The 26,419-nt window shown below is 37.0% G+C and overlaps 1 protein-coding gene across 1 annotated transcript in view; it reads left to right on the forward strand.

Annotated features, from left to right (window-relative positions):
- Positions 1–20,554, forward strand: part of CDKL2 (cyclin dependent kinase like 2) — a 43,981-nt gene extending 23,427 nt beyond the window's left edge. The window contains exons 9-13 of the mRNA XM_058183293.1: positions 7,537–7,826; positions 8,403–8,496; positions 10,345–10,462; positions 11,497–11,603; positions 12,121–20,554. Coding sequence (XP_058039276.1) covers positions 7,537–7,826; positions 8,403–8,496; positions 10,345–10,462; positions 11,497–11,603; positions 12,121–12,180 — 669 coding nt within the window. The 3' untranslated portion in view covers positions 12,181–20,554. The remainder of the gene's footprint in view (positions 1–7,536; positions 7,827–8,402; positions 8,497–10,344; positions 10,463–11,496; positions 11,604–12,120) is intronic.
- The last annotated feature ends 5,865 nt before the right edge of the window (positions 20,555–26,419 follow it).

A 26,419-nucleotide genomic window follows, 5' to 3' on the forward strand; every position in this document is an offset into this window, starting at 1 on the left:
AAGTTGGAATTGATTGAGTGAAACGTGATGGAGAAACACGATTGGAGCTGGGCTGGGGCGACTGCGTGTGTGCCCACAGAGAGGTCTCTGAGTGCCACATCTGGCACGTTCGTCATCATGGTCCTATATTTTTCCTTAGACGTGTTTAAGTGGCAATTTTATTTGTTATCTCATTGTATTTCTAGTTACATTAAGAAATGATAAATAAAAGGCCAGTATTTCCAGAACTATATTGAAATGTCTTTACTTACAAACATGATAAAGATTGTTTTTAATTTATGTTTTTTGAAAATGATTAATAACAACAAAAACATAAGAGAAGGGGGTTTAAATGCGAATGTGTGATGGGTAAATGCTTTTGCTTATTAATAAAAGTTTCATTTTTATGTTTTCATTTTAACATGGAACATAAGATTTGTTCAAGAACTTAAAATCAAGATTCAGAAAGAAAAAGAACATTCTGAACCCAAGAAACCAAAAATAAATAAGAAGGACAAAGATGATATAGGTGATGAAAGAAAAATGCTTTTAATCCAGGTTTGTGGAATTTTGGATTTTTCCTTCTTTATAATTATATATGAATATATCTATAAAAAAAGATTTTAAAGCCAAGTTTAATCTGTGCCTATGAGAAATTGCTCTTCATTGTTTAAGATGGGACTTTCATAATGTTGCAACATTCTAAGAGCTTTCCTATTAGAAATCATGCAGGTTTTATTTAAGCTATTTGCATACAAACCCTGTTTTCTCCATGAATTACATAGCATCCTATTTTCAATAAGTTCCTCTGAAATCCTTCTTTATTTTTTTAGTTATATATTTTATTTATTCAGAACAAGATTAAAATACAAAGTACAAAATTCCCCCCAAAAAATCCAAAAGAAGACAAAAACAAAACAAAAACAAAAAAACATGAAACATGAAACAATCAAAAACATTAAAAAGATGCATCAAAAAAATCCATATAATCTCCTCTAGTTGAATACTGATTAATACATTACTACAACATTAGTATCCACCTCTTGCAAAAGAGGCCCTCTCAAACTTTTTAAACTACTAAATCTATTTGCAAATTATTTGACCCCTCTTCTAATAGTGACAAAGTAGTTAATAGGAACAATAATAGTATTAAAACAAAACAAAATTAAAGTTTCAAAACTCTCTATTAACAAACTGCTGTTGTAATCATAGATGGTTTACCATGGCATCTTATCTATCCTAAATCATCCCAAAAGTTATAATTAGTTCATCCTGGATCAAATATTCATAATTGTTTCTTAATACCACCTTGTATCAATTGTTGTTTAATTAAATATAATAGATTCAGTCTCCAGAATAAGCCTGTCTTCCAGTCAAAGTACAAATAGAAGTGGATACCAGTTAACTAATAAATCCATCTAATCTCCCTCAATCATTGTAGAAGAAAGCAATTTGTAACTTCCCCTTTCAATCAGTCTTGGTATTGTAGAAATATGCTGATTTAAACTTCAGAGCAGTAGATCCACTTTGTTAATTCTCCAGAAATGAGAATGTTTCTTTGGTCGGAAACTGGATCAAAATTATTTTGTGTATCTTTATCCAAAGTTTCATGCCGTAACATATTTTGCAGGATCATTACTGTTTCATCAAGCTTTTTAAAGATAAAATCAGTCAGGAGTTGCATATTCAGCATCTTCAGAATTAATAAGGTTGATACAGTAGTATATGATATTAAGCTATTACAGAATCTAATGGATTTGGATGCTACAGAGCCTTCCTTCCAGAAAATAACAAAGAAAATTAGTCATGGATGTGGAGTCTAGTCAAACAACACTTATATGCTATGTCCTGGATAGAAGAAAGTGAACTTCCAATAATCTTTTCTGCCATCCTCACCACTCATTGCACAGCCTTCCTGTCTGAAACGGTAATATCTCTAAGCCACACAATAGTAGAACACAACAGGATGCTTTCAATCGTCCCTTTATAGAAAGTGGTAAGAAGAGAGGAAGGAAGATTTGCTCTTCTCATACAATGCAGAAAATGCAGGCACTGCTTTACCCACTTCACTAGTGTCTCACTGTCGAGCAACTAAGCTAATCTGCTCATCAGCTACACACCTAAAAACTTGATATTACTAATCACCTCCACAGAGGTGGTTAATAATACACAGAGGTGTATGGCTATGCCTACCTTTTCTGAAATCAACAATGATCTCTTTTGTTTTTCTCACATTTAAAACCAGGCTGTTTTTATTACACCAGTTCATCAAACCCCTCCAGTTCCTCCTGTGATTGCCCTGAATAAGGCCCACCAGTGTTATATCATCTGCATACTTCACAATATGGCTGGTAGCAAACCTTGCACAACAATCATGGGTCAACAGGGTGAACAATAACAGACTTAGAACACAGCTCTGAGGAGAACCTGTGCTCAAGAACATGGTGTTAAAAATATTAGTCCCAACTCGCACATAGTGGGGCCTATAAGTGAGAAAATCAAGAACCCAGTTGCACAAAGGAATATTGAAGCCTAAAAGGCTCAATTTATCTACTAAGTGCTGAGGAATAATCATATTAAATGCCAAACTAAAACTGACAAACAGCATTCCCCCATGAATATTTCTTTCTTCTAAGTCTGTGATGGCAAATCTATGGTCATAAAAAAAATGGGGACGGAGAAGGGTGCGACATTCATGTGTCTCCCCTCAATGCTAGCAGCTGCCGCTGTCCCTTTCTCCCTCTCTGTTCCTGCTGCTGGGCAATCCCATGTGAAGGAGGGGGCTAGCAGAGAGGGGAGAATGTGAGGTTGCTGCTTCTGGGACGAGGGGACCGGGAACTGTCTGGGTCTGGCTCACCTGGCTTCTCTTCCTCTCACAGCCAGCTTTCCCAGTCTAGTTTGATGCAGGCTTCCTTCCCAGGCCCCTGTCCATTTTCCCCTTGACAATCAGACAAAGCTAGGCAAAAAGCCAGCCCTCATCGGCACCCAGCTTCACCGACAGTGGGCTTGCAAAGGGCAATGTGAGCTGCGCTGCCACCTGTGTCAAGCTAGATTGGGAGGGAGAACGTGAGCGAGCACCGAGGAGACTGTGGAGGAGGGAAGGGCAGGTAAAGGGGCGAGCGAGGGGCATCCACAGCATGCTGGGCCTGGCAGACTTCTTAAGAGAGGGAGGGAGAGAGAGACAGATCCAATCTAACCGCTATGTGTGTTTGGTGTGTGTGTGTGAGAGAGAGAGAGAGAGAGAGAGATCCGATCCAAAATCATAGAGTTATATCAGGGCTGGCGGCAGCGTGCGCTCTCTCTCTCTCTCACACACACACACACACACACATTGGATCTTTCTTTCTTTCCTCCCACCTCCGCCCAACCTACCAGAGACCCCTGGATTCCCTCCCCAGCCCTGTCTGTTTCATTCAGGCACCACCCACATGAGTGATGTAGAGTTGCCCATGCCCACTCAATCATATGACATCCCTAGCCACACCCACCTGATCGTTAGGAAGAACCGGTTGTTAAATTATTTGAATCCCACCACTGGTATTAAAACCTTATTATTCAGGTTAAATTGCCGTGTTGGCACTTTGCAATAAATAAGTGGGGTTTGGCTTGCAGATTGGGCACTCGGTCCCTAAAAGGTTCGCCATCACTGTGTCAAGTGCATCAAGCTCAGATGGAGAACATAGGAAATAGCATCCTCAATGAAATGATTTGGATGATGAGCAAACTGAAGTAAGTCAAATCCTGGAAGGAGGCTGGATACAGTAAAGTCCTTTATCAGTCTTTCAAAACATTTAATAATGATGGACATAACTGCAACTGAATGATAATCATCAAATGTGATTGAAGACTTTTTTTTGGCACTTGCAAAATAATGGCAGTTTTAAAACACAATGGAACACTGGCTGCTGCAATGAAAAATTGAAAATATTTGTAAGAACACACAAACCAATTCATCTAGCTATTTCCTAAGAACACGCCCAGGGATATTTATCCAGGCCTGCTGATTTATGAATGTTAACTTTCCCAATGTCCTCTAGTCAGAGGTAACATCAAAACTAATCACTTTCTCATCAGGATGGCGTATAGCTGTGATGGCGAACCCATGGCATGTGTGCCACAGGTGGCCCACGGAGCCGTATCTGTGGGCACGCGAGCGTTGCCCTAGCTGAGCTCCAGCACGCATGTGCGCGCTGGCCAGTTGATTTTCGGGCCCACCAGAAGTTGGGAAACAAGCCGTTTCTGGCCTCTGGAAGGCCTCCAGGGGGGTGGGGAAGCCCGTTTTCACTCTCCCCGGGTTCCTAGAAAGCCTCTGGAGCCTGGGGAGGGTGAAAAATGGGTCTTCCGGGCCCACTGTGCCATCGTGTGCCAAAAGCGGGGAGAGCGCAGGGGGGTCACATGCGGGCAGGGCGCATTGAATTATGGGTGTGGGCATCCACGTGAGTGACCTCCCCCCTGCACTCCCCCCCGCTTTTGGCACGACAGCAAAAAGGTTAACCATCACTGGGGTATAGCTTTCCTCTCAGGGGTAATATTTGATGCCTCAAATGTTCCCCCAAAAAATGTATTCAGCTAATTTACAAAGACAGTCATCCTTACAACACGATGGAGCCAACTTATAGTCTGTAATGGCCTGGATGCCTTGCCATAGACACCTGATGTTTGTAGAGTCCTGAAAGAAGTTCTGAACTTTCTGACAATGTGCTTGCTTTGCTCTTTTTATGATATATGTCAAATTGGCTCTGGCTGTTGTGAACACCAGCATATCACTGGATTTAAAAGCCGCATTCTGTGCTTTCAATATCATGTGTTATCCATGGTTTTTCATTACCTTGCACCACAATGTTTCTAAGGACAGAGACCTCCTCAATGCCCTTCTGAATATATGCAGTGATAGTATACTTTTCTACCTCTGCCTAAACCCTCACATGCTTTACAATTGGTTTTTCTCTAAGTAATATAGGCTTAAATGCTGGGACAAGCAGCACAGAGAGATGGACAAAAGAGTCAAAGTGAGGGTAGGGAATAGCTTTGAATGCATTCATGATCTTAGAATAAGCAAGATCCAATGTATTCCCATCTCTGGTTGCAAAATTCACATATTGATGGAAATGGGAGAAAGTTGTTTTCAAATCAACCTAATTGAAAAACCACACAACAGTAAAAGCACCCTCCAAGTAAATAGTTGACAACTCACTGATGGTATGATAGAGAACATTCAGGGCCTCATCTCTGTTTGCACAAGGAGGAATATACAATGCAAAAAGAAGAAATATATATCAAAAAGAAAAACAATTCGAATCTAGCAAGAGGTTGAAAAAAATCAGCATTCAACTGCTAATCAATTTTTAAAGCAAAATGAAGCAATAAATTAAAAAAAGTGAAAGTTAATATTTAGGCATGCTTAAGAAAATGAAACTGCTGACAGGAAGATGTATACTTCAGTGATGTTGATAGCTTTTAGAGGGAATTGGAATCTTCAAGACCACCCCTTTCCTAACTGGGTCATGATTGTCCAAAAGTCATCTTGGATCATTCCTAAATGCTATTTAAAATTGGAATAGCACTGTCAAAGAACCAGCTTTGGCAGTAAAATCAGCAAATCATTGGTAAGAGAAAAAGAAGCCCTTACCGTGCAGCAGCCATCTTGAGAGGGAGCCCTGAAATTCTTTTTCCTTTAGTATGTGCAACTATTACCTGGTAATTCATAAATATAATGTTTTAATTATATTGATACACTTGTAACATTTCCCTTTTGTTTTTATTTATAATGCTTTTTTTAATTTCTTTGTTATCTACATTAGCATTTTATACTTCTTCCTGCCCATATCTACATATCTGTGTGTGAGGAGACTCACTAAAACTTCACTTGTTTAGGTATAGGTAAACCAACCAAATGTGTATATTAAATTACATTAACATGTAATTCAGAACAGTAATTTCTAACAAATATTATCTTTCTGAAAAAATATTTTAATGAAGTGTTAGGTTTGTTTTCCGAGAATATGTTCAGACTTAGAATTTTAGCTTTAGGTGACAGAACTTGGTAAATGTCAGAATACAAGGCTTTGTAGAGACATAAGGTTGGGTTTGAACTGCAGTTTCCTAAGCAGCTCATCTGTATCAGGTTACAGTAGTGTGTTGTATTGGTGGGTTGCTACCAGTTCGCCCCGGATCAGACAAACTGGTAGTGGCACTGGCAGGCGGCTCCGCCCACCCTCCCGGACCCTTCTGCATATGCGCAGAAGCATTGCGCGAGAGCGCCTGCAAGCGGACTGGTAGTGACAGGTTTTGAAAGCCGCCTCTGGTGTGATATCTCTAATAATCTTCAGGCTGAAAAACATAATTAAAAGCTTTTTGGAGAGATGCTACTTCTCAATTTATGTAACAGAACATGATAAATTCTATTTCAAATGTGGTTCAGCTGCTACCAAGTACTAAATAGGGCTTATTGAAGAACAAAAGAGAGCAAGTATAAAGTAGAGGGAAATACTGAGAATTAAAGACTGTGACAGTATTGTTGTCCAGCATATACTATAAAAGTGTTTGGTTTATTAAGGTGGTGGTTATACATCTCATTCCTATTGTTGCTCTAAAATAGCCTACAAGGCTTTACCTCTTCATTGCTTCCTGCTGTTGTAGAATTGAAATTTAAAAAATGACTAATTTATCTTGCTTAAATGTTGATACTAAAGAATTAAGATCACCCCACATCTTGGTGATTTAGTTTGAGGTCCCTTAATTTATTTTACACTCATATTTATTTATTCCTTTCTTTCTATCCAGTTCTGTGTATTTCATTAATAGTTACTATTTTCCAAATAAAATGAAGTGAGGACAAGAGTAGGGAAAAGAAAGCATATCATTAAAAAATAAACAGAGTAACTCTTGTAGCAAATCAGATACTGTATTAAGATTTTTTTGTTACTGAGAAATTCTTAATAATTGTTCTTCCAGAGTAATATAAGACTTTTTCAAATATATACATACAGTACATACTGTAGAAACTCCTGCATACAGAATAGAAAAATTGTTTAGAAATTGCATTTCAGAAAACTATTTTTTTTTATTTTTTTGGCTGAAACGCATCATTTTGGCTGTCAGGTTTGACTCAAATGATGATGGAATATTTGAACACAGAAATAATTGGAAATTTATGTATATATCATGCAGGAAAACTCATTAGAGAACCAGGATTGGCGTTAGCTGTTTGTCTAGTGTACACTTGACAACAGACTCAGATTTATTGCTATCTCTGTCAAATTCTTACTATAAATGTGACTTTTTCTGTGTTTCATTGAGATAAAATAGAAGCTGTATTCTTCCATAGTTGGATCAGGCTAATTGTACATACATAGAGCAGTACTGTGGATTTGAATGTGATCAGTTGCCTCTTGCGGATAGAAATAATATTTTTTTTCTAATGTAATTCTCCTAGAGTCACTAAATGGTGCAAATGTGAACAGAATTACAGTTTTCTGTGACCTTCACATAACACTGCCTATTAATTTTCATTTGTGTTCAATTCATTTGTAGTACTTGGGTTGTGTCTTGTAACAGGATTTAGGTGTGAATTCAAAGCTCAAAGACTCCAAGCTGTTCAGAATGAAAGTATCTAAGGCCGACATACTGAAATCTGAAAGATCATCACGTATGAGTTTCCTGTATGATAACAGTGTTGGACAATTTAATACAATTCCAATATATCTAAAGGATTCAAACAGTAGCCTAGAATATGTGAAAAATCCAAGCATGGTAATTCCTCCCATTGCACAGAATTATTCCACCACACAATCCAGCATCGATGGGACCCCCACAATGGGGACAACATTGGCAAGCCATAATTACAGGTACAAAATCATAGTAAACTATCCAATTGATATCAGTATTTAGAAAATATATATCTTTGCATATTATCTAATGTTACTTAAGGACTAATTCATATATTATTTCTACATCATTATTATTACACTATTTCTATTGTATAGCTACAATATTCTTTTTTCCAAGTAGGATGAAGATCCTATGCAAAGTGAGAATTGCTCCAACAGTATTTTTTCTTTAGGCCTCATAATATTTGGTTTAAAAACACACACCCAATTGTGCAGTAGTGGAACAAAAGACCTATAACTGAATAGACATTACAGAGTGAAGGAAGGTTGAAGAGGGAGGAAGAAAACTCTTTACCTAGCTATTAGCAAATGTTACCACTTATAATCACTATATAGCATGACAACTTCAATATTAATTCATGTTAGCAGTCTTCTATACAAATACTGACCCAGATGTAGATCTAATTAATTTCTGCAAAATCTCAACCTCTTCTGTCTGTAGATCAATCTGGCACAATTGTATTTTTCAATTATATCGTTTTGGACCTGGCTTTTAAATTTAAGGATGCTCATTCTCTGTGTGTTTATTTCTAGAACTGATGAGAAAACCAAAACATATTTCAATCCTTGTATCAAGCAAGGGAAAAAATCACCAGCAGGTCACTATAATGTGAACTTAACAGCATCGGTAAGCTCTCTTCAAAAACATTTGAGCCTTCCTGACATTTGGCATTAATGTAGCCACATCTTGTGGGAATTTGGGAAAACATAGGATGTGCTTTACACTTTAGCCATTTTATACTTTAGCCATTTCTATTTAGAAAATATATATATCTTGGAAAGTGGGCAGAGGGAAGAGAAGCAAAGTTCCCTATACCTCTTCCACATGCACCTAGCAAATAGGGCCTTTCTCTTAACATATAGGGACGCGGTGGCTCAGGGGCTAAGACGTTGAGCTTGTCGATCGAAAGGTCGGCAGCTCGGAGTTTGAATCCCTAGTGCTGCCGTGTAACGGGGTAAGCTCCTGTTACTTGTCCCAGCTTCTGCCAACCTAGCAGTTTCGAAAGCACGTAAAAATGCAAGTAAAAAAAATAGGGACCACCTTTGGTGGAAAGGGAAGGCGTTCTGTGCGCCTTTGGCATTGAGTCATGCCGGCCACATGACCACGGAGACGTCTTCGGGCAGCGCTGGCTCTTTGGCTTTGAAACGGAGATGAGCACCGCCCCCTAGAGTCAGCAACAACTAGCACATATGTGCAAGGGGAATCTTTACCTTTACCTTAACATTTTATTTCTCATTGTTATTTTGGTATCCTTTTGTTCACTTAAAAAATTCTACTATACTCAACGGCCAAAAATGTCCTCTGGGTGAATTAAATAAAAACAATAAAAGTAAAGGAATCCTATCAGCAAGCTTACAGTGAAACATACATAGCACCAAGAGAAAAAAAAAACACGAGAAGGAAGGAAGGAAGGAAGGAAAAAAAAGAAAGATTAAAAAGTACAAAACATTTGTAGGGGAAAAAGGAAAGTTTCTTCAATCCCTTTCAGTTACAAATTTGTAATAAATGCTTTTTTCTTTCTGAAGTGTATTCCGTATATATTGACATTTCTTCATAATTGTTCCTGACCAAATTACATAAAATATTATAATTTTTGTTACATTTCATAACTCATTTAGCATCAGCTTTGAAAACTTATCAAGATACAGGAACAAATAATTTGAATATTTAGCATATTTTATGCAAAGTTTGTTTTTTTTCTTAATGGGGAGAGACTTTATTTGTACCTAGAAATGCAACTCAAGCTTTCAACTTTTTTTAATAGAGAATAGCTTGGTTTAACTTTGATTTCACAATAGCATCCTTTCCCAGCCAATATTCCATCATTGTATTTTCAATAGCTATCACTTCTTTTTGCCGATATTTACACATCTTGTTTTCCCACCTCTACCCCCACTCTCTCTATTATGCTGGCTTAAGTTCTTTTGGTGTTTGAGATTGGGCTCGCTATTAATATAGGATATATAATAGTGGTGAAATCTGAACCGATTTACTACCGGTTTGCTGGCTGCTCATGCACAGCTTTTAAAAGTAAAAAAAAAAGGCTCTGATGATCTGTGATCGCGTGGCTCAGCTGTGATCATCAGAGCCTTTTTTTTACTTTTAAAAGCATTTTTTACAACCTATTCGGCTGAATAGGTTGTAAAAAAATGCTTTTAAAAGTAAAAAAAAGGCTCTGACGATCGCACGGCTCAGCTGTGATTATCAGAGCCTTTTTTTTACCTTTTAAAAGCATTTTTTAAAAGAAATGGCAAGCGGGCAACCGGGTAAGCATGGGCGGGGGTGGGGGGAGGGAATTTTCTTACCGGTTCTCCAATCCACCTGCTGCCATCACTACCAGATCGACCGATCCGGTCCAAACTGGGAGCATTTCACTCCTGATATATATATAGTAGATATTTAGTACTGCTTATATAATCTCTGCATGCAGTGTTTCAATTTAGACTTTGTTTTATTTTATTTGCTTGGTAATAGATGCCTAAAGAGAATAATGCTCTTCAGTCCCTCAAGAAAAAGTGGGAATTTTCTAAAGCAGATGTCCATTTGCCAGAGCTTAATTATAGCCATCTCCCTGAACTCAAAGGCGTGGATGGTAAGGGTTTGTGTTTGGTTTTAGAATGTTTATGACTTAATTTTTATTAAATGAAGATTTTACAAAGATTTTTAAAAAAACTACAGAAACATAGATGGAGAAAGGCATTGTGCGGCCATATAAATCTATTAAATAAATAAAGAAAACAAAAGGTGAAGATTATCAAGAGAGTAAGAAAAAGAAAAATACCTAAAGAAGCAACTTCTGGTCTTTGGAAGCAGTTTGTAGCAGTTAGCATAGCAATCACATCTCCACCATCTCATGTTACATATTATAGTTCCTTCCAATAAACAAATCTTTTAAATCTGTTCATTTTTAACTACTTTCAGCAAAAAGTTTATAAAAGATGTCAGTCTTTTACATTTTATAGTTCAGAATTTATTGAATAATCACAACATTCAAAGCTAAAAAGTACAGCTCAATGTATCATTGCCAGTTACATTTTTCTGAAAAGTGATAATTCTAAGCAAAATTGAAACATCAATGAAATTTTATCCTGCTCTATCTAAACTAGAAACATTAATATTTTGTATTTTTAGAGTGTTTTTTCAATTTATTTCTATGCATGCGTTCTGTATAAGTTCTAAAGTTCTAAAATTCCTTATGCTGCAGATGTGGAGGACTGTAATTGATGTTAGCCTGCCCACTTGTCTGGAATTATTTTAGTCCATATTAGTTTTTTAATTAAGGGAGTGAATAATATTCGAGCTAAATAGCAAACTTGAAAAGAACTCATTTAAAAGATATTGTGTAATTGTCTAGAGTCTGTTAAGCTTCAGTTACCCTTCCTACCTAGCCAGCATGACCAGATGTGATGATATTGTGAACTGCAGTCCAACAATCGAGGAGGGCCATATGTAGTCCACTCTATTATAAATCAGTGGCTAGCAAATAATAGTTGAATCAGTCAAATCAAAATAAAAAGCATATTATATATCAAAGTCCTATGTAGCATTGTACATTTTAGGAAGTCTGGTACTTTTGTAAAGAGTAACTTCTGTTAAACAAAAATCAAATGTTTCCTTCATAAATAGTTTGGAATTCCAGATTTCTAAAGAAAGAAAACAAAATTGTTCCAGAGTCTCGCATGCCATCTCTTGCCACAATAGATCTTCACAATCCAAACTTGGCTCTGCATCAGGTATTCCGTTTCTTTTATTTGGGGAGTAAAAAAAATGCATACACAAGTTATGACATTTATTTTTCTTCTTTTTCTTCTTCTTCTTCTTAAGTATGTATTTTTTCAATATGCAGCCTTACCTTCCTTAAAAAAATGCAGATTATTCCTTAAGAAGAAAAAACTTATTGCTTTTCATCTTTGTATTTATTAGTAAATGTATTGAAAATAAAGCAGAGAATATCATAATTATATTTTGTATAGCTCAGTTAGAACATTATATCAATATTATCTCAGAAGAAATATGAGAGAGAATCTTTAGAGAAAGATAACAGAAGTATTTATGAATTTGGACTTTTTAATATATAAAAATAGGACTTAGGGGAACATAATAAAAGTTTATAAAATTATCTTAACACGATCAAACATGATAATAGATTCTAGTTATTGTTATTTCTTACTGATATTTTTGGTAACACTGACTGCTGCACAAATATTATTAGCATGATTGAAATTCAGTCAAAATTTACTTTATTTGCAGATATCTGGAAGCTCCTTGCAAGATACCTCAGAAGCCTCCTTCCCCAAGGTAGAGCATTAGTAACAAGCTGAATGGGCAACTCTTACATGATTCCCATTGATCACACGTCTGCATCACTTTTACACCCTTATGGAGGTACTTTGAAATTGGGGAGGAAGAGGCAGTTGCTAGCATTTTGCTGTAGCTAAGATAATGGCAGTAAAAGGAAAAAAATGATTTTATGTTAACTAGCACTATGGTACTTAAAGCTGCTATTTCTTTTATAATGTGATGTGCATGAAGAAAATAATCTACAATTACTCATTTCAGTGATCTTGAAGATCTCTAAAAGTTGAAGATAACAATTAAACAGATTTAACCATTTATATGAAATTCTCCCATTTCCTCAGTGCTGATTCAGATTTTCTATAGAAAAGCTGTCTGTCATTATACAGTAAATCACGCTTTTGAAGAATCTTTCGTACTGGCTGTTCACATATTATGATAAATGACAAACAAATCAGACATAGGTATCCATGGAGCCATTGATGAAACATATATCAAAATATTGCGACACAAAACTTAAGCCCTTACATACTTTCATTCACCATTGCAATATAAATATGAAAGGATAGACATTTCAACACATATTTCAAAATTTTGGCATCATCATGGCTATTTGTACATGCCTGTGAAATTGCATATGACTTAGCATTAAGTATGAGGACAAGCATGTAAGTACTTTAGACAGGGAAGGCAGATTTTACAAAATTGTCTTACACTAATAGGTACTTTACAAGCATCATTTTTTAAACCTTTTTATTTCAAACTCCTTGCTATGCAAATTGCAAATTGAATTGAAATCAGGGGAAGGCCATTGACTTGATACCTTAATCTTTAACTTTCTTTTGAGTATAAATTCAGTCCTGTGAAAGCCAGAATTTTGGACTAAAAGGCCTTAGCTCTGATCTAGCAGGGAGCGGGAGATGGTGGTTTAGAAATACAAAATATAAATAAATAAAATCTTTTACAAACTCCTAAAGCAAAACAAAATTAGTATAAGTTTTCATTGAAATAAATCTACTGTGAATTCATATCAGTGAAACTCTGGGTTGATTCTGACAATCTATAGTAGGGGTCTCAAACTCAAGGCCCATGGGCCGGGTACAGAACACACTGCGGCCCACGGGGCCACCCTGGAAACAGCGAAGGACTGCCCACGGTGCTTCTGCCAACGAAAATGGAGCTCGAAAGGGCCGCATTCGGCCACATCCATTTTCACTGGCAGAGGGTTGCAGTAGGCCGCCACACAGCCCTCCTCAGCTACGTTTTTGCTGGCGGAGGGTTACAGGAGGCCGTTGCAATCGAAAACAGAGCTCAGGAGCCCATTTTGCTGGCAGAGCACTTGGGCCACCACAGGCACCCTCGACATAAGTGACACCGAGCTGGCCACACTCACCTTGGACATGCCCAACCCTGGCCCTTCCCCCTTAGATCAAACACAATCCTGATGTAGCCCTCAATGAAATCAAGTTTGACACCCCTGATATATAGCCATAAGATTAGCATTTTGTATGAATCTTGCCAGTAATGTTTTATTCAAGAGAGCATAGTTATGTTAACTGTGACTGGACACAATACGCAAACAGACCTAGTAATGGCATTTTAGGAAAAAGAGAAAATAATGCTTTGATAAAAAATAAAACTATTGTTTAATACTATTTTTATGCTTTTGGTTAAAATTCCTCAGTTACAGCTTATATTTGCAATATCTATGACAAATACTTTCCTCCCATAATAAATTAACTTGGATGAATTAGAAAAAAATCTGATATGAACTGATTAGTACTTGGATAAAAGATCATCAAGACATTTCAAGTTTGTAGACCCTGGAAATTTGGAAAAAAATAATCACCAGTCAAGCTCAGCGATGAAGTCACCGCGAGTCAAACTCAACTCAAGGGATATTTTTCTTTGTATAAGCTTTCTATCAAGATTGAGAGAATGCTTGTAGCTATTCATAGCTCTATGTCTCTCTAGTCATTTCCTGGTTTTCACTGAATTATCTTCATTGTAACTATGTAGTTACAAGCATGCATTCAAGAAAAATCAGCACTCTTAATGTTTGAAAATTGGGTCTCTATAAACTACCTTTGATCTCCATTTACACTTTAATTACCCTTGGTTCATAGATCTCACTAAATTTTAATGTTCCTAATTCTTTAATACCATGATCCTTGCACGAAAATTGAAGTTAACGTTATTTGAATAGTAATTTTTTCTAACACTGCACCCAAATAATGTGAATTGATCATTTCTAAAGCATTCTTATATAAGACGTGTTATTGAAGATACTTAAACAATGTGTTGTAAATATCAGTGTTTGTATATATTTGCTCTTATAACTCTTCAAAGCATTTAGAAATTCTGGGTATTGTTACTGTTTTGAGTAAACAGATATCTAACATTTTTAGTTTCCAGATAATAATAAAATTGTAGTAATTGTAATTATTAGAATATCAGTGATATTTCATATCTACAGCAAGAGTGGGCAATCTGAGCATCATGTGGCTTGCCTTCACACACACACACACACACACACACACACACACACACACACACACACACCAGTTTCCCATTGACTGCCCTTCCAGATTGAACAAAATTTAACATTACAGAACCACCATTCTTCCATTTTGGTGATATAGGAAAATTTAAAGACAAATCCAGTGCTTTGTAGTATCAACTACATTGCTTAAAAATGCCTGTATCTCTCCTTCCCATGCATACATAATTTTTTGTGAGTATAGAAATGGTCTCCTCAAAGCTTAAGATAGCAGTCCAAGTCTTAACCTTTCACCAAAGAAGAGATATATCACTGGCTGTATCTCCTGAAACTCCCAGCAGGCAAAATAAATAAATAAATAAATAAATACCAGCTCTGGTCTGCATAGACTTGCAGTAGTTTAATACTGATTCCTTCTTTCTAGGAAATAGCAGGAAAAATGGATTCACTACACTGCTGTATATTTAGCACTCCATAAGGGATGTGGTGGCTCAGGGGCTAGGACATTGAGCTTGTTGATCGAAAAGTCAGCAGCTCAGCGGTTCGAATCCCTAGTGCTACCGTGTAACGGGGTGAGCTCCCGTTACTTGTCCCAGCTTCTGCCAACCTTGCAGTTTCGAAAGCACGTAAAAATGCAAGTAGAAAAAATAGGGGCCACCTTTGGTGGGAAGGTAACAGCGTTCCGTACGCCTTTGGCCTTGAGTCATGCTGGCCACATGACCATGGAGACGTCTTCGGACAGCGCTGGCTCTTCGGCTTTGAAACGGAGATGAGCACCGCCCCCTAGAGTCGGCAACGACTAGCACGTATGTGCGAGGGGAACCTTTACCTTTACCTTACCTTTAAGCTAGAGTTAATTTTTAAAAAGGCACTTAAATTTTATTTGTAGATATGTCCTTTGTGTTTACTATTGTAATTGTAAAGGCGTCATAAGAAATACAGATTTATTTTCTGTGATATTGATGCTGATTTGGAAGCCAATGGCAATGTGAAGTTTCTCTTACTTGTCACTAAACGTTTTGTAAAACATAATGAAGGAAGCGGGATTCTGCAACAACTGCAAAGGACTTGATGTTTGAATGCTGCTTGCTGGAATTTTTATGAGGAAGTATTTTCTACTTTGGCCTCAGCATTTTAATGAAACAAATCAATTCTTTTAAAAATATGGATGGATATAAAGGTAAATGTTTCCTCTGTCCAGTTGTGTCCTACTCTAGGAGACAGTGCTCATCTCCTTTTCCTAGCAGAGGGAGCTAACATCTGAAGACATTTCCATGGTCATGTAGCCAGCATGACTATATGCCGAGGCACATGGAACACGTATTTTCCCACCAAAGTGGTGTAACTTCTGTATCCTCCCACCAAAGTGGTACCTATTTATCCACTCACATTTGCATGCTTTCTAACTGTTAGGAGCTGGGGCAAGGAGTTCACCTTGTCGCACAGCACTCAGGTATTGAACCCAGGCTGTCAGCTTTCCAGCTGACCAGCTCAGATTCTTTAACCGTTGAGCCATTGTTCCCTCTCCCCCCGGTGAATACAATTGTTTATTAATTAAAAAATGGTATATTGAATCATAGCCAGACGAGTGATAAAAGAGCTCTTTATAGCAGTTAGATAGCTTAGTAGAAAACCATTGTTGATATGAAAGACTGGAGTTTCAATCCCGGCTGGTACCTTCTTGCCAGTAAGAGTCCTTGGCAAAAAAAACCCTAATGCTTCATCTGCCTATCTCAAAATATGAGTTACACAAACTAGAAGAGTCATGCTGGCTTGGACGTTACCTAGATTAATATGGTCCACATTAGTTATTGAGGAACAGGACAATTGTTAATAGATGGGCTACTGGAACTAACCATTCATGGACATGACAACAGAACCTGGAATTGATGGAATGCTACCACAATATAGACTTAATAAGTATATGAAATGCATGAGGGAACTGCAACCATACTAACTGAGAAAAGCTAGTTACCCAACACTTCAACATATTGTGAAGCATGTAGCTGATCTATCTCACAATTTGAGATAGATCAACTACACATTTCATCCTAAATTCAAGAAGACTTGGAAGAAGAACTGGACATGTACCCAACACCTGAAAGTGGAATGTCATTATCACCTCTCCTTTACAAAGTACAACAGCGGATATGAGGCATAAGATCACAGATAAACTAGCTACAATCACCTGAGAGTGGTTACCAAGGCTCAGCAGAGAAATACCATCAGATAATACATTAGAAGCCCTCACAACAATCCTTGATATCACAATTAGTCAAACTAATGAATTGGTATATGCGACAGTCAACTGTGATCCTATATTTGGCTTCACAATAAGAAAAACAGTAATACATACTCTCTCTGGAAATGAGGCTAGAGGCTAAGATCAAGATAACTCGTAAAGAGGCAAGTTAACTGGTGGAATTACAGAAAGGTGTAAAGATTAGGGATAAGATTAGGCTTCTGAAAATGTACAAAGGCCTGACTCTATCTGAAATCTTTGAGATGGATAACCAAAGGCTACAGGTTACCAGACCAAGAAGATAGAGAAGCAGAGGCCAAGAAGATAAATGCCTTGTTCTCCAAAGAACCATCCAAAGTGTGCTCCCGATTGCAGTGCAATAACAGTAACAATAGAGCTACCATTAGCAGAAACTGGACAGTACTGGAAGAACATATGGGAGAAAGAGAAGACATAAAACATCAATGTAAAGTGGCTGAAGGACCTGCAGCACATCACAGTAGTCTTCCAGAACAAGAACCAGTCACCATCACAGTTGCAGACATTCAGCAGCAGGTTAAGAACATGAAGAGCTGAGTAGCACCAGGCCCAGAAACGATCCATACCGATTGACTAAGGAACCTAACAGCGGGGCATGAATGCCTAGCATCACAAATGTATCAGCTAGCAGCAGGTTCCCACCCACACTGGCTAACACAAGGAAGGACAGTATTGATCATGTTCCCATAAGGGAACAGCAATGATCAACCACTGGCCAATAACCTGCCTCCACACAACGTATAAAGTCTTATCAGACATTATAGCCACCAAGCTACAGAACCACATGGGCCAATATATGAACTCAGCTCAGAAGAGCATTGGGAACAACACCAGAGGCTCCAAACATCAGATGCTCCTAGACAGAGCAGTTGCCCAAGAATCAATTCTAGACAATTTAAGTACAGCCTGGATTGTCTACAGGAAAACCTACGACTCAATGCCGCATGCATGGATCTGTGAATACCTGGGGTTACACAAAGTCAACAAGACACTTTCCTCCAAAACTCAATGGGACTATGGAAGACAACACTGGAAATCAGCTCAAGACAGTTCATATAAGTGATCACCACTGCTGTTCCATGAACTCCTTCAGCCAGATAATGACAGGGACTGGATATGGAATCAAGTTCAAGAGTAGAACTACTGTCAGCCACTTCCTCTACATAAATTACATCGTTGTATGCTAAGAGTGAATGAGACATCAACTCACTGATCTACCTGACATGGATCTATAGTGAGGATATTTGGATTGGAGAGGTATGGCAAGTTGGTGATAAAGAGAGGGAAAGTTTCCAGAAAAACAACTAAGTGTCGAGAGCCCAAAGTGTACAAATTCTACATATTTCCTATTTTTTTCCTCTTTTGCTCATCCTTATTATTCATTTCATTCCTTGATTGTAATTTCCTGTCTCTAATTTTTTTCCCCAGGCCTTTCCTTTCTCTTCTTATACCCTCGTATTTAAATTAGGAATGCCCAACCCAATGTCATATTTCCCAATATGTGAAAAGATACATATTTTGATTTTCTTAAGAGTATATCCCTTGAATTCAAAAGGACATTGTAATTAATTAATGGAGATTTAATTTTATTGTTTCTTTTCTAACTGACTTTTTTATGACTTTTTTTTTGCATAAGAGGAAATACTTCTGTCTTACCTCCTATATCAAATAGGAATATTATCTTTTACTGTGGAAATAGTACGCATATTTGATGCATATTTTTAACTGATAATTTGTTAAATGATGTGAATAAAACAATTCAGAGATTAGAAAAATAATATATATTTTAAAGTGCATCTGCTGTCCAGAGACATTTTTAATTAAAACAAGTTTTTGTTTTAATTAATTTGCTGATGGCATTGTTTTCATATGTGAACCTTGTATATGTGATTTTGCTATTACAGTTTATGGCACATGAACATAATTATGTTTGTAGAAAAAATAACTAGCCTTTGAAAAAAACTGTCATTATTGGGTAGAGCGTAGGCTAATATTTGTGTTTGATCTTTCATATGAACGAAAACATAAATGCTATCATTTTTATCCAAGTACTGACCTCTCTTACATAACCACAAAATACCATTCTGATTTCAACATTTAAATAACCTATAATTTCTAAGCTCTGTGGCTTTGCAATGTTCAAACATGTATTCCTTATTGTGTAGATAAAATATTAATTAAATGTCTGTCTCATGTTTAAACAGAGATTAAAAATCAGTGATACTAAAGCAGAAACAAGTGACTTAAGAGGGTGAATTAATGCCTTGAAATAGGTGAGAGGCAGCAATGTGCCTGCTTTTTAGGTTTCCCCTACATCAATTACACTGGACCTACTTTTCCTTACTATGACTAAAAGTGGGGAGCATCTGCATTTAATCGGGGAAAGAGCTGAAATAAGTGGGGCTCTTCGTCCACTCTCCTGCTCTGCTCTCCCCCCAATGACCATTTGTAAAGGCTCACCAAGTGAATTCAAAATTGGGTAAAACAGGATTCTGAGGAAACAATTCCTTTTCTCTATGCAGGGAAGGGGATAGTGTATCACCATTTCCCATCCTTGCATGGAGCATTTACTAATATCTGGACAGGTCTGCCTGAATATAACTTCTTATATATGTGCTTGTTCCAAGTTATCTATCACTTAATATTCTTACAGATCTTTGTTACTCATTTAAATATGTGTCGCTGCATACTCATGCATCTTTCTGCTTTTAGTCTTCATATAAGCAAACTGAAAGGTTGAAAATGGCTTCAGTTGTGAATGTTTCTTGCTCTACCATTTTTTAACCAACCGAAATAGCAGTGGAGACTGCAATCAAGTGAGAGTGGATGGAGATGCTTGACTTTTATTTTGGAAGATCTTTCTACTCAATATTGTTCTCCATTCCTCCTAAGTATCAACTTAAACTATATTCCTCTTCCTAGACCAGTATTTAATAACTTAGATATTAAATAAAATTGTGAGGTAAGCCCATATTATATGGAGAAGCATATACTCCATCATTTTATAATTCCAACACAAGTGATAGCTAATCCTTTATAACCTGACACAACATACACACAAATGCCATCTCGTAAGATAATTGCACCAACTTGATTTCAGGATGAAATCAGAGGCCTGAATTCTAAATATCGATTAATAGTCTAAAATTATTCACCATTTTATAAAATTGGGTTGTACTGTATGGGCAATCAAAAGTCATGTTTTTTGTAATTCTACATATCTAAATGTATTAGCATCAGCATTTAATAAGGAAGCTGAATCTATAACCAGCCTTCAACCTCCTTTTTTCTGAGCCTCCTTGAAGGAAGTCAGGAAAAGAATATTATTCCACACTTTCAACAATGCAGAGGGGGGAGGAAATCAATGTATGACCCTTATTACACATTAAGATAGCTTCAACAGAGGGACCTTTTTCTATTTTCATGGATAAAATATATTATTTCCCAGGAATGAAATATGCAGCTAAAAACATTGCTTGATCTCATATGTATGGAAAAGTTATAGCATTTGTAAAATGATTAATTTCAGCTTCAGTAATCTTTGACTATTATAAAAGTGAATATGTAAATCAAAAAGCAGGTGTATTTAGATTGGAACTATTACATAACACTCCTAATTGTTGGAAATAAACATTATTGTATCATTACTGTTTCAACTCATTGTTCTTAATCCCGTTATCTATGCTTCACATGATTCACTGAGTGTTCTGTATCCAAGGCATAGGTTTCAATCAGTAGATTTAATCAGTGCATATAAAGTCAAAGGTTCCTTAGCAGAACAGTTTCCTATTTTTCATTTTGATCCCTTTCCTCCAGTCCCATAATGGAAGCAGTGGAAGGGAATGCTTCAGTATTCCACCTTGGGCCATTCTTTCCTCTTACCATTGCTTTCCACTCTCCTACAGGAAAAAAACAACAACAGCCTGGGGATTCAGCTTGCAGAGCCAAGTAAGTATTGTAATTCAAGGATCAGTAGAAGATGTACAACTACAAGTGAAACTCAAAAAATTAGAATATCATGCAAAAGTTCATTTATTTCAGTAATACATAATACAACTTAAAAGCTGTAAATCATAATCATCAAAATTATGACAAATCAAGGTGTGAACTATCTCATTTTGCATGTAATGAATCTATCTCATATATTAGTTTCACCTTTTAAGTTGCATTACTGAAATAAATGAACTTTTGCACAATATTCTAATTTTTTGAGTTTCACCTGTAAATGCTGGCTGACAGATATGCTCATTTGGAGTATTCATTTCTCCAAGATATAGCAAGAATTGAGCCAGTCAAACCCAGCTTTGCCCAGGAATGGAATGAATGTTGGGTTACTTAAACCAAAGCCATTAGCAAAGATAACTACATGAGTAATCCATGAATTAATCTTTCTGTAGTCTGTTTCCAATATAAATGCAGGGGGTATATTAGAGAGCAAGTTCAAGACTGTAGCAGTCTGAGTAATTATAAACTTCAGGAGCAGAAGCTTCACTCACCATCTCTTTGATGTGGGTTTTGTTGCTGAATAAGATTTTGGAAGGAATAGAGCTGTTATTCAGGCAGCAGTTAGCATTTTTTTCCAATTATCAGTTGTAACTTTTACCTGGTAGTGGTATTGGGTTACTTATTCAGAACACTTTGAAAACAAAATCTCAAATTCTTGTCTTTGTGAAACAGGCATTTCTATTTTGCTAAATATTTAGGAAGACAAATATTTTGTCAAACATTTATGATATAGTTGCCATTACCAAACCTTGGTAGGATGAAACTCATGACTGGAATGTACTGATGAAAGGATATAAATGTTCAAAAGAAACAGACCTAACAAAAAAGGAGATGGAGTTGCATTACATGTAAAAAATCACTATATCTCTATAAAAATGCATAAAACCAAGAATGAACACCTCCTAGAATCCATATGTGTCAATATAAAAAGAAAAAAGAACAACATTGCCGTAAGTATATACTACAGGCCACCCAACCAAGCAGTAGAAAAAGATTTAAAATTTGCTAACCAGTATGTTGGAAACACACCACAGTAGTAATGCAGGACTTTAACTACCAAAAGTCTACCCTGACATCAACTAGGAGACAAATGGCATCAAGTGGGAGATTGAACAGCTTCCTGGCCAGCCTAGCTGATAACTTTATCATCCAAAAGAGGATGGAATTAGAGAGACAGCTATACTAGACCTAATTTGTACTAACAAAGAAGTTATAGAGGGGTTGAAGTTGCCAGAACTTCAGGGGAGAGTGACCATGTCATATTAGAATTCAATCTAATGCAAACACAAACAATAGAACATAAAGCAGTGTCTTAGACCAGTGGTCCCTAATCTTTCCAGCTTGGTAGCCTGGCCTGCACAGTGTGGGGGGGGAGGGGATGGTTCTGTTGAATGGCAAGCATGCATGCATACATACAGCTTATTTGTGCGAGCGGCTGGCTTTCATATGTGCCACTTGAGCAGAGCTTCATGAGCAAGTGCCTGCTGCTTGCGTGAGTGGAGCTTCGAATATGAGTGCCACAGCTCATGTGCGTGGAGCTTTTGGTACACGCTCACACACTGCTTGTGAGGCCCAGTTCCGAAGGGCCATGGCTTGGTAATGGACCACAGCCTGGGGTTTTGGGGGCCCTGTCTTAGACTTTGAAAGAGCTGGTTTTAACAGAGTTTGGGAAGGATTCCATTCATGAAGATCTTAAGGGGAAATCAACTCAAGAAGCTTGGGAAACACTTACTTACAAAGTCTGTTCAGTAATTTTGGTCTGAATACTGTTGAACCCCCAGATCTGTGTACATGGGTTGATTCCATATCTTCTTTCCAGCTCAAGAGAAGGTCTTGAACAAGATTGAAAACTGCATTAATCTTAGGAGGAAGATTTTGAATATATTTGTTAAACATTTAATGTGGAAAAATCACAGTAAAACCAGCATCCAAGGGAATGTTGAAAATAATCATTACAAGTCTTGGTAATGCAAAAGATTTGTTACCAGGGTTTTAACTGCAGTGTAGCACTTTCTACTATTCTGCTACAATATTGCAGAAATCCTTTTAACACCCAATGAAAGAATAAGAAGAAAATTTGAAGTTTATGTGTCTTTAAGAAAGCCTTTTTTTCCCTGGGCATTACATAATACTTAAGTAAAGGATGCTTTTGAAGGAAGGGTAGACAATTAACTCTATCATTTATGTTATTAATACATCTGTTTCTGAACAGGTTTGGAGCTAATTAGTACTCATGAAAATGAGACACACCAATGTAATCTATGCAGTTTTGATTGTTAAGGGGGATGTCAAAATTGCTGTATGGGGACACATACTCCAAACTTACAGTATAGTTGTTAGTTAGCAGTGATTCATTTTCCTAGATTCACTTATCTGCTTACTAATGGCTTACTGAAGAAAGCTTAATTGGTTTGGTTCTTGTGTAACATTCCAAAATTTAGTCAGAATCAACAAATCAATGAAAAATTATATTTTAATGAGCAGTCTGTAAGGTTATTGCCCCCTAATTCCTTGATCTATAACCACACAATATGGTTGCGACACTTGCTAAGAAAGGGAGAGGAGATCTACAGCCTTCTTTCTCGTTTCATTCTTTGCCAAAAGATGGATAAGGTCAGAAAGAGACAATCGGCAAGAACCAACCATTAAACATTTCTGGAAAGTAATCTAAGCCTACCAGATCAGAACTGCAAAAATGTAATGATTACTAGGTAGTGGCAAACAAATCTAATCCTTGCCTTAATATTTTATTTAATTCTATCATGTAAAAGAAAATGTGGCAGGTTTGGGGTTTTCCTCTAAAAGCTTAAAAAAAAAACCACCAGGGAATAATACTCTTTAGCCTTATTCTCATGATACACATAAATAGATTGGGGGGGGGGATATGTTGTAAACTGTCATTTGATCCAGTAGATTTAACCCCCCTCCCAAGTTCCAGTCATAAACAAGGTAAACTAACACTCCCTGACTCCCCTACAGTTATGCATTGGCCCATTTGAAAATGAAGTGGCCCAAAGAGATAGAAAAGATAGAAAAAGCCATGGTTAGCATTTTATCAGACAGAAATGGAACCCAAAAGGCATTGAATTCATCCTGCATACTTGCATAAAAACCAGTCTTTTCCATCAGAATGCTTGAAGTCGTATCTGTGAAAGCACTTGCAGTAATGAAAGCAAATGAAGGGGGGAAAAACAACAATCTATAGTAGCATCACTAACCGAATGTGAGACTAAATCTTACATACTTCCAAAGTTAATTAAAGACTATTGGAATATAGATACAATCATGGCCCTGAAAATCCCAGATATCCCCAAATATAAAATAAAAGCTTTCTTCTGTTTCAAGATCACTCTGTCCCATAACAGTTGTAACTAGCTTCCCCATAAATGATGCAAGGAAACAACCAGTAAATAGTCTTCTTGCTATCAAATCTCATAGCACAATACTAAACAAAATTCCACCTGCTCCTTAGAGCACCATGAAGAATGGAGTACATACTTCTAATCCCAGTCCATACACATAAGAAATGGCAGAAGACCTGAGACATTGTCACTATCTACCTTGGGAGTCTCCAAATTTGGCAGCTTTAAAACTTGTGGACTTAAACTCTCAGAATTCACCAGCCAGAAGTCCATGCTGCAGCTTGGACCGTATGAAAAAATGTACGAGAAAGCTTTCTACTAATTTGGCAATTAGAGGCCGACAAGCTGAAAGTCATGAAAATCAATTCATGAAGGTTATCATGTACAATAGCAAAAACAATGTTATAGAAGTGCTCTATATTCTGCTGCACTATAATTAGCAAGCCATCATGTTTTTGGAGATGTCCTGAGATGGGGTGTACTACTAGATAATATCCCTGGGTTGCCTTTTGAGAATGCCATGATGAATGAAGAGCACAAGGAATTACTCCAAGTACCCTGGCCTCATAGTACCAACTGTTTGATATAATTGGTAGAGGAGAGATCTCACAATAGCTGTCTGCAATCATGACTGTACGTTATGGCTACTGTATGGTCTCAAATCCCTTGGATTTATTCCTTCATTTCCTGTCTTCCCTCTGGAGTTGTCTTGTACTCTCTGTTGGAATTGTGGTTTGCTGATGGTTGTTTTCCTTGTAATCACTATTTCTTGTAGTTACTATTAACACCTTTTATTTCCTTGCAAGAAGTGTGACTGTTTTTCCATGGGCGATTTCTGAAGTGCTGAAAGAAGAGTGGTACCAGGAAGGGTTTAGGAAGCAAGTGCAGTATATATGTGTGGGTGTGGAGATGGGAATATATTTGCTTGGAAGGAATATACAGAAAGAGATGGGAGAATGAGTAGGAAATGTCAATCCCACATCAGCATTTAGAATGGTGCTGTCTTTAGTGGTTGTTATTTTTTCAAATTAATCTCCTTTTTTGTTTTATATCCACTGCTGCCTGCCTCACTGGTAGAGAAGAGACTGCTAAGACAAGATATGTCCTTATTGAACACTAGACATTTCTGTCTCCAGTGGATAGGTCTCTGATTAGTGTAGCATGAAAATGGTGACTTTTGACAGTTAAGGTTGTTGTGTCCTGGTAGAAGTAGTAGTAAGGAAAATTAACTGGTCCCTGTGTATGATGACAACAGAGTCTGTTCATCGTCAATGAGAAAACTTTTCTCAACTCCTTCCTCTAAACGGTTCATAAGTAGAATTTGTTTTGCTTATTTAAAGATTCAAAAATCAATATGTCCAATAGTTGTTTCACTCTTGGCTGTTAACTTAGTTTCACGCTTGATTATAAAATCATTGTCTTTGTTGTGACTGCCAAAAAGAAGAAAAGCAAGAAAAGTGAGCATTGTAAAGAACCATCTTGTTACTTCATAGAGGTCTTGTTTTTTTCTTAACCATTAGTGTGTCTCTTTTCCTTCTCTTTTCTTCTGAGGAGTCATCTCTCAAGAACTTGTTATTCCAGATGGTGTTATAACCAATGGTGCCTTTACTGAAAGGAAATATAATATTAAAGACAGTGTGTGATGGACGTGGAAAATAGGGCAGAAAATATAAAACTCGAGGTCTATCTTCTGATGATTCTGTTTCAATTGTGTGAGTTGTCTTCTTCATCTCTTTGATTGTAGTTTGTGCTTTGGTAACTGGAGGTATTGTAGTTGTTACTGGGACAATCTGACAGTTGGTTTCTTGGCTGTCTGTGCCTCTAAGCTGTGATAGACCAAAGGAAGTGGACCGCTTTGCCATTTCTGTAATAAATACAATTCATTTTATTTAGAACACTTTCTATTGGACCAGTTGGAACATTTGACATATTATTTAATTATATAACGCCTAAAACAGTTTAGGTGGATTGTACCAATTATTTAATATAATAAATAGACATAACCACCTTGTTGAGCCAAATACATGGCTACTTTTCATAGCAAATTAAAATTCCAAGAACTTTATATTCTTCCCATTAATCCCAGTAATTCTGTAAATCAAATGT

This window comes from Ahaetulla prasina, chromosome 4 (assembly GCF_028640845.1).
Source record: "Ahaetulla prasina isolate Xishuangbanna chromosome 4, ASM2864084v1, whole genome shotgun sequence".
NCBI classification, from domain to species: domain Eukaryota; kingdom Metazoa; phylum Chordata; class Lepidosauria; order Squamata; family Colubridae; genus Ahaetulla; species Ahaetulla prasina.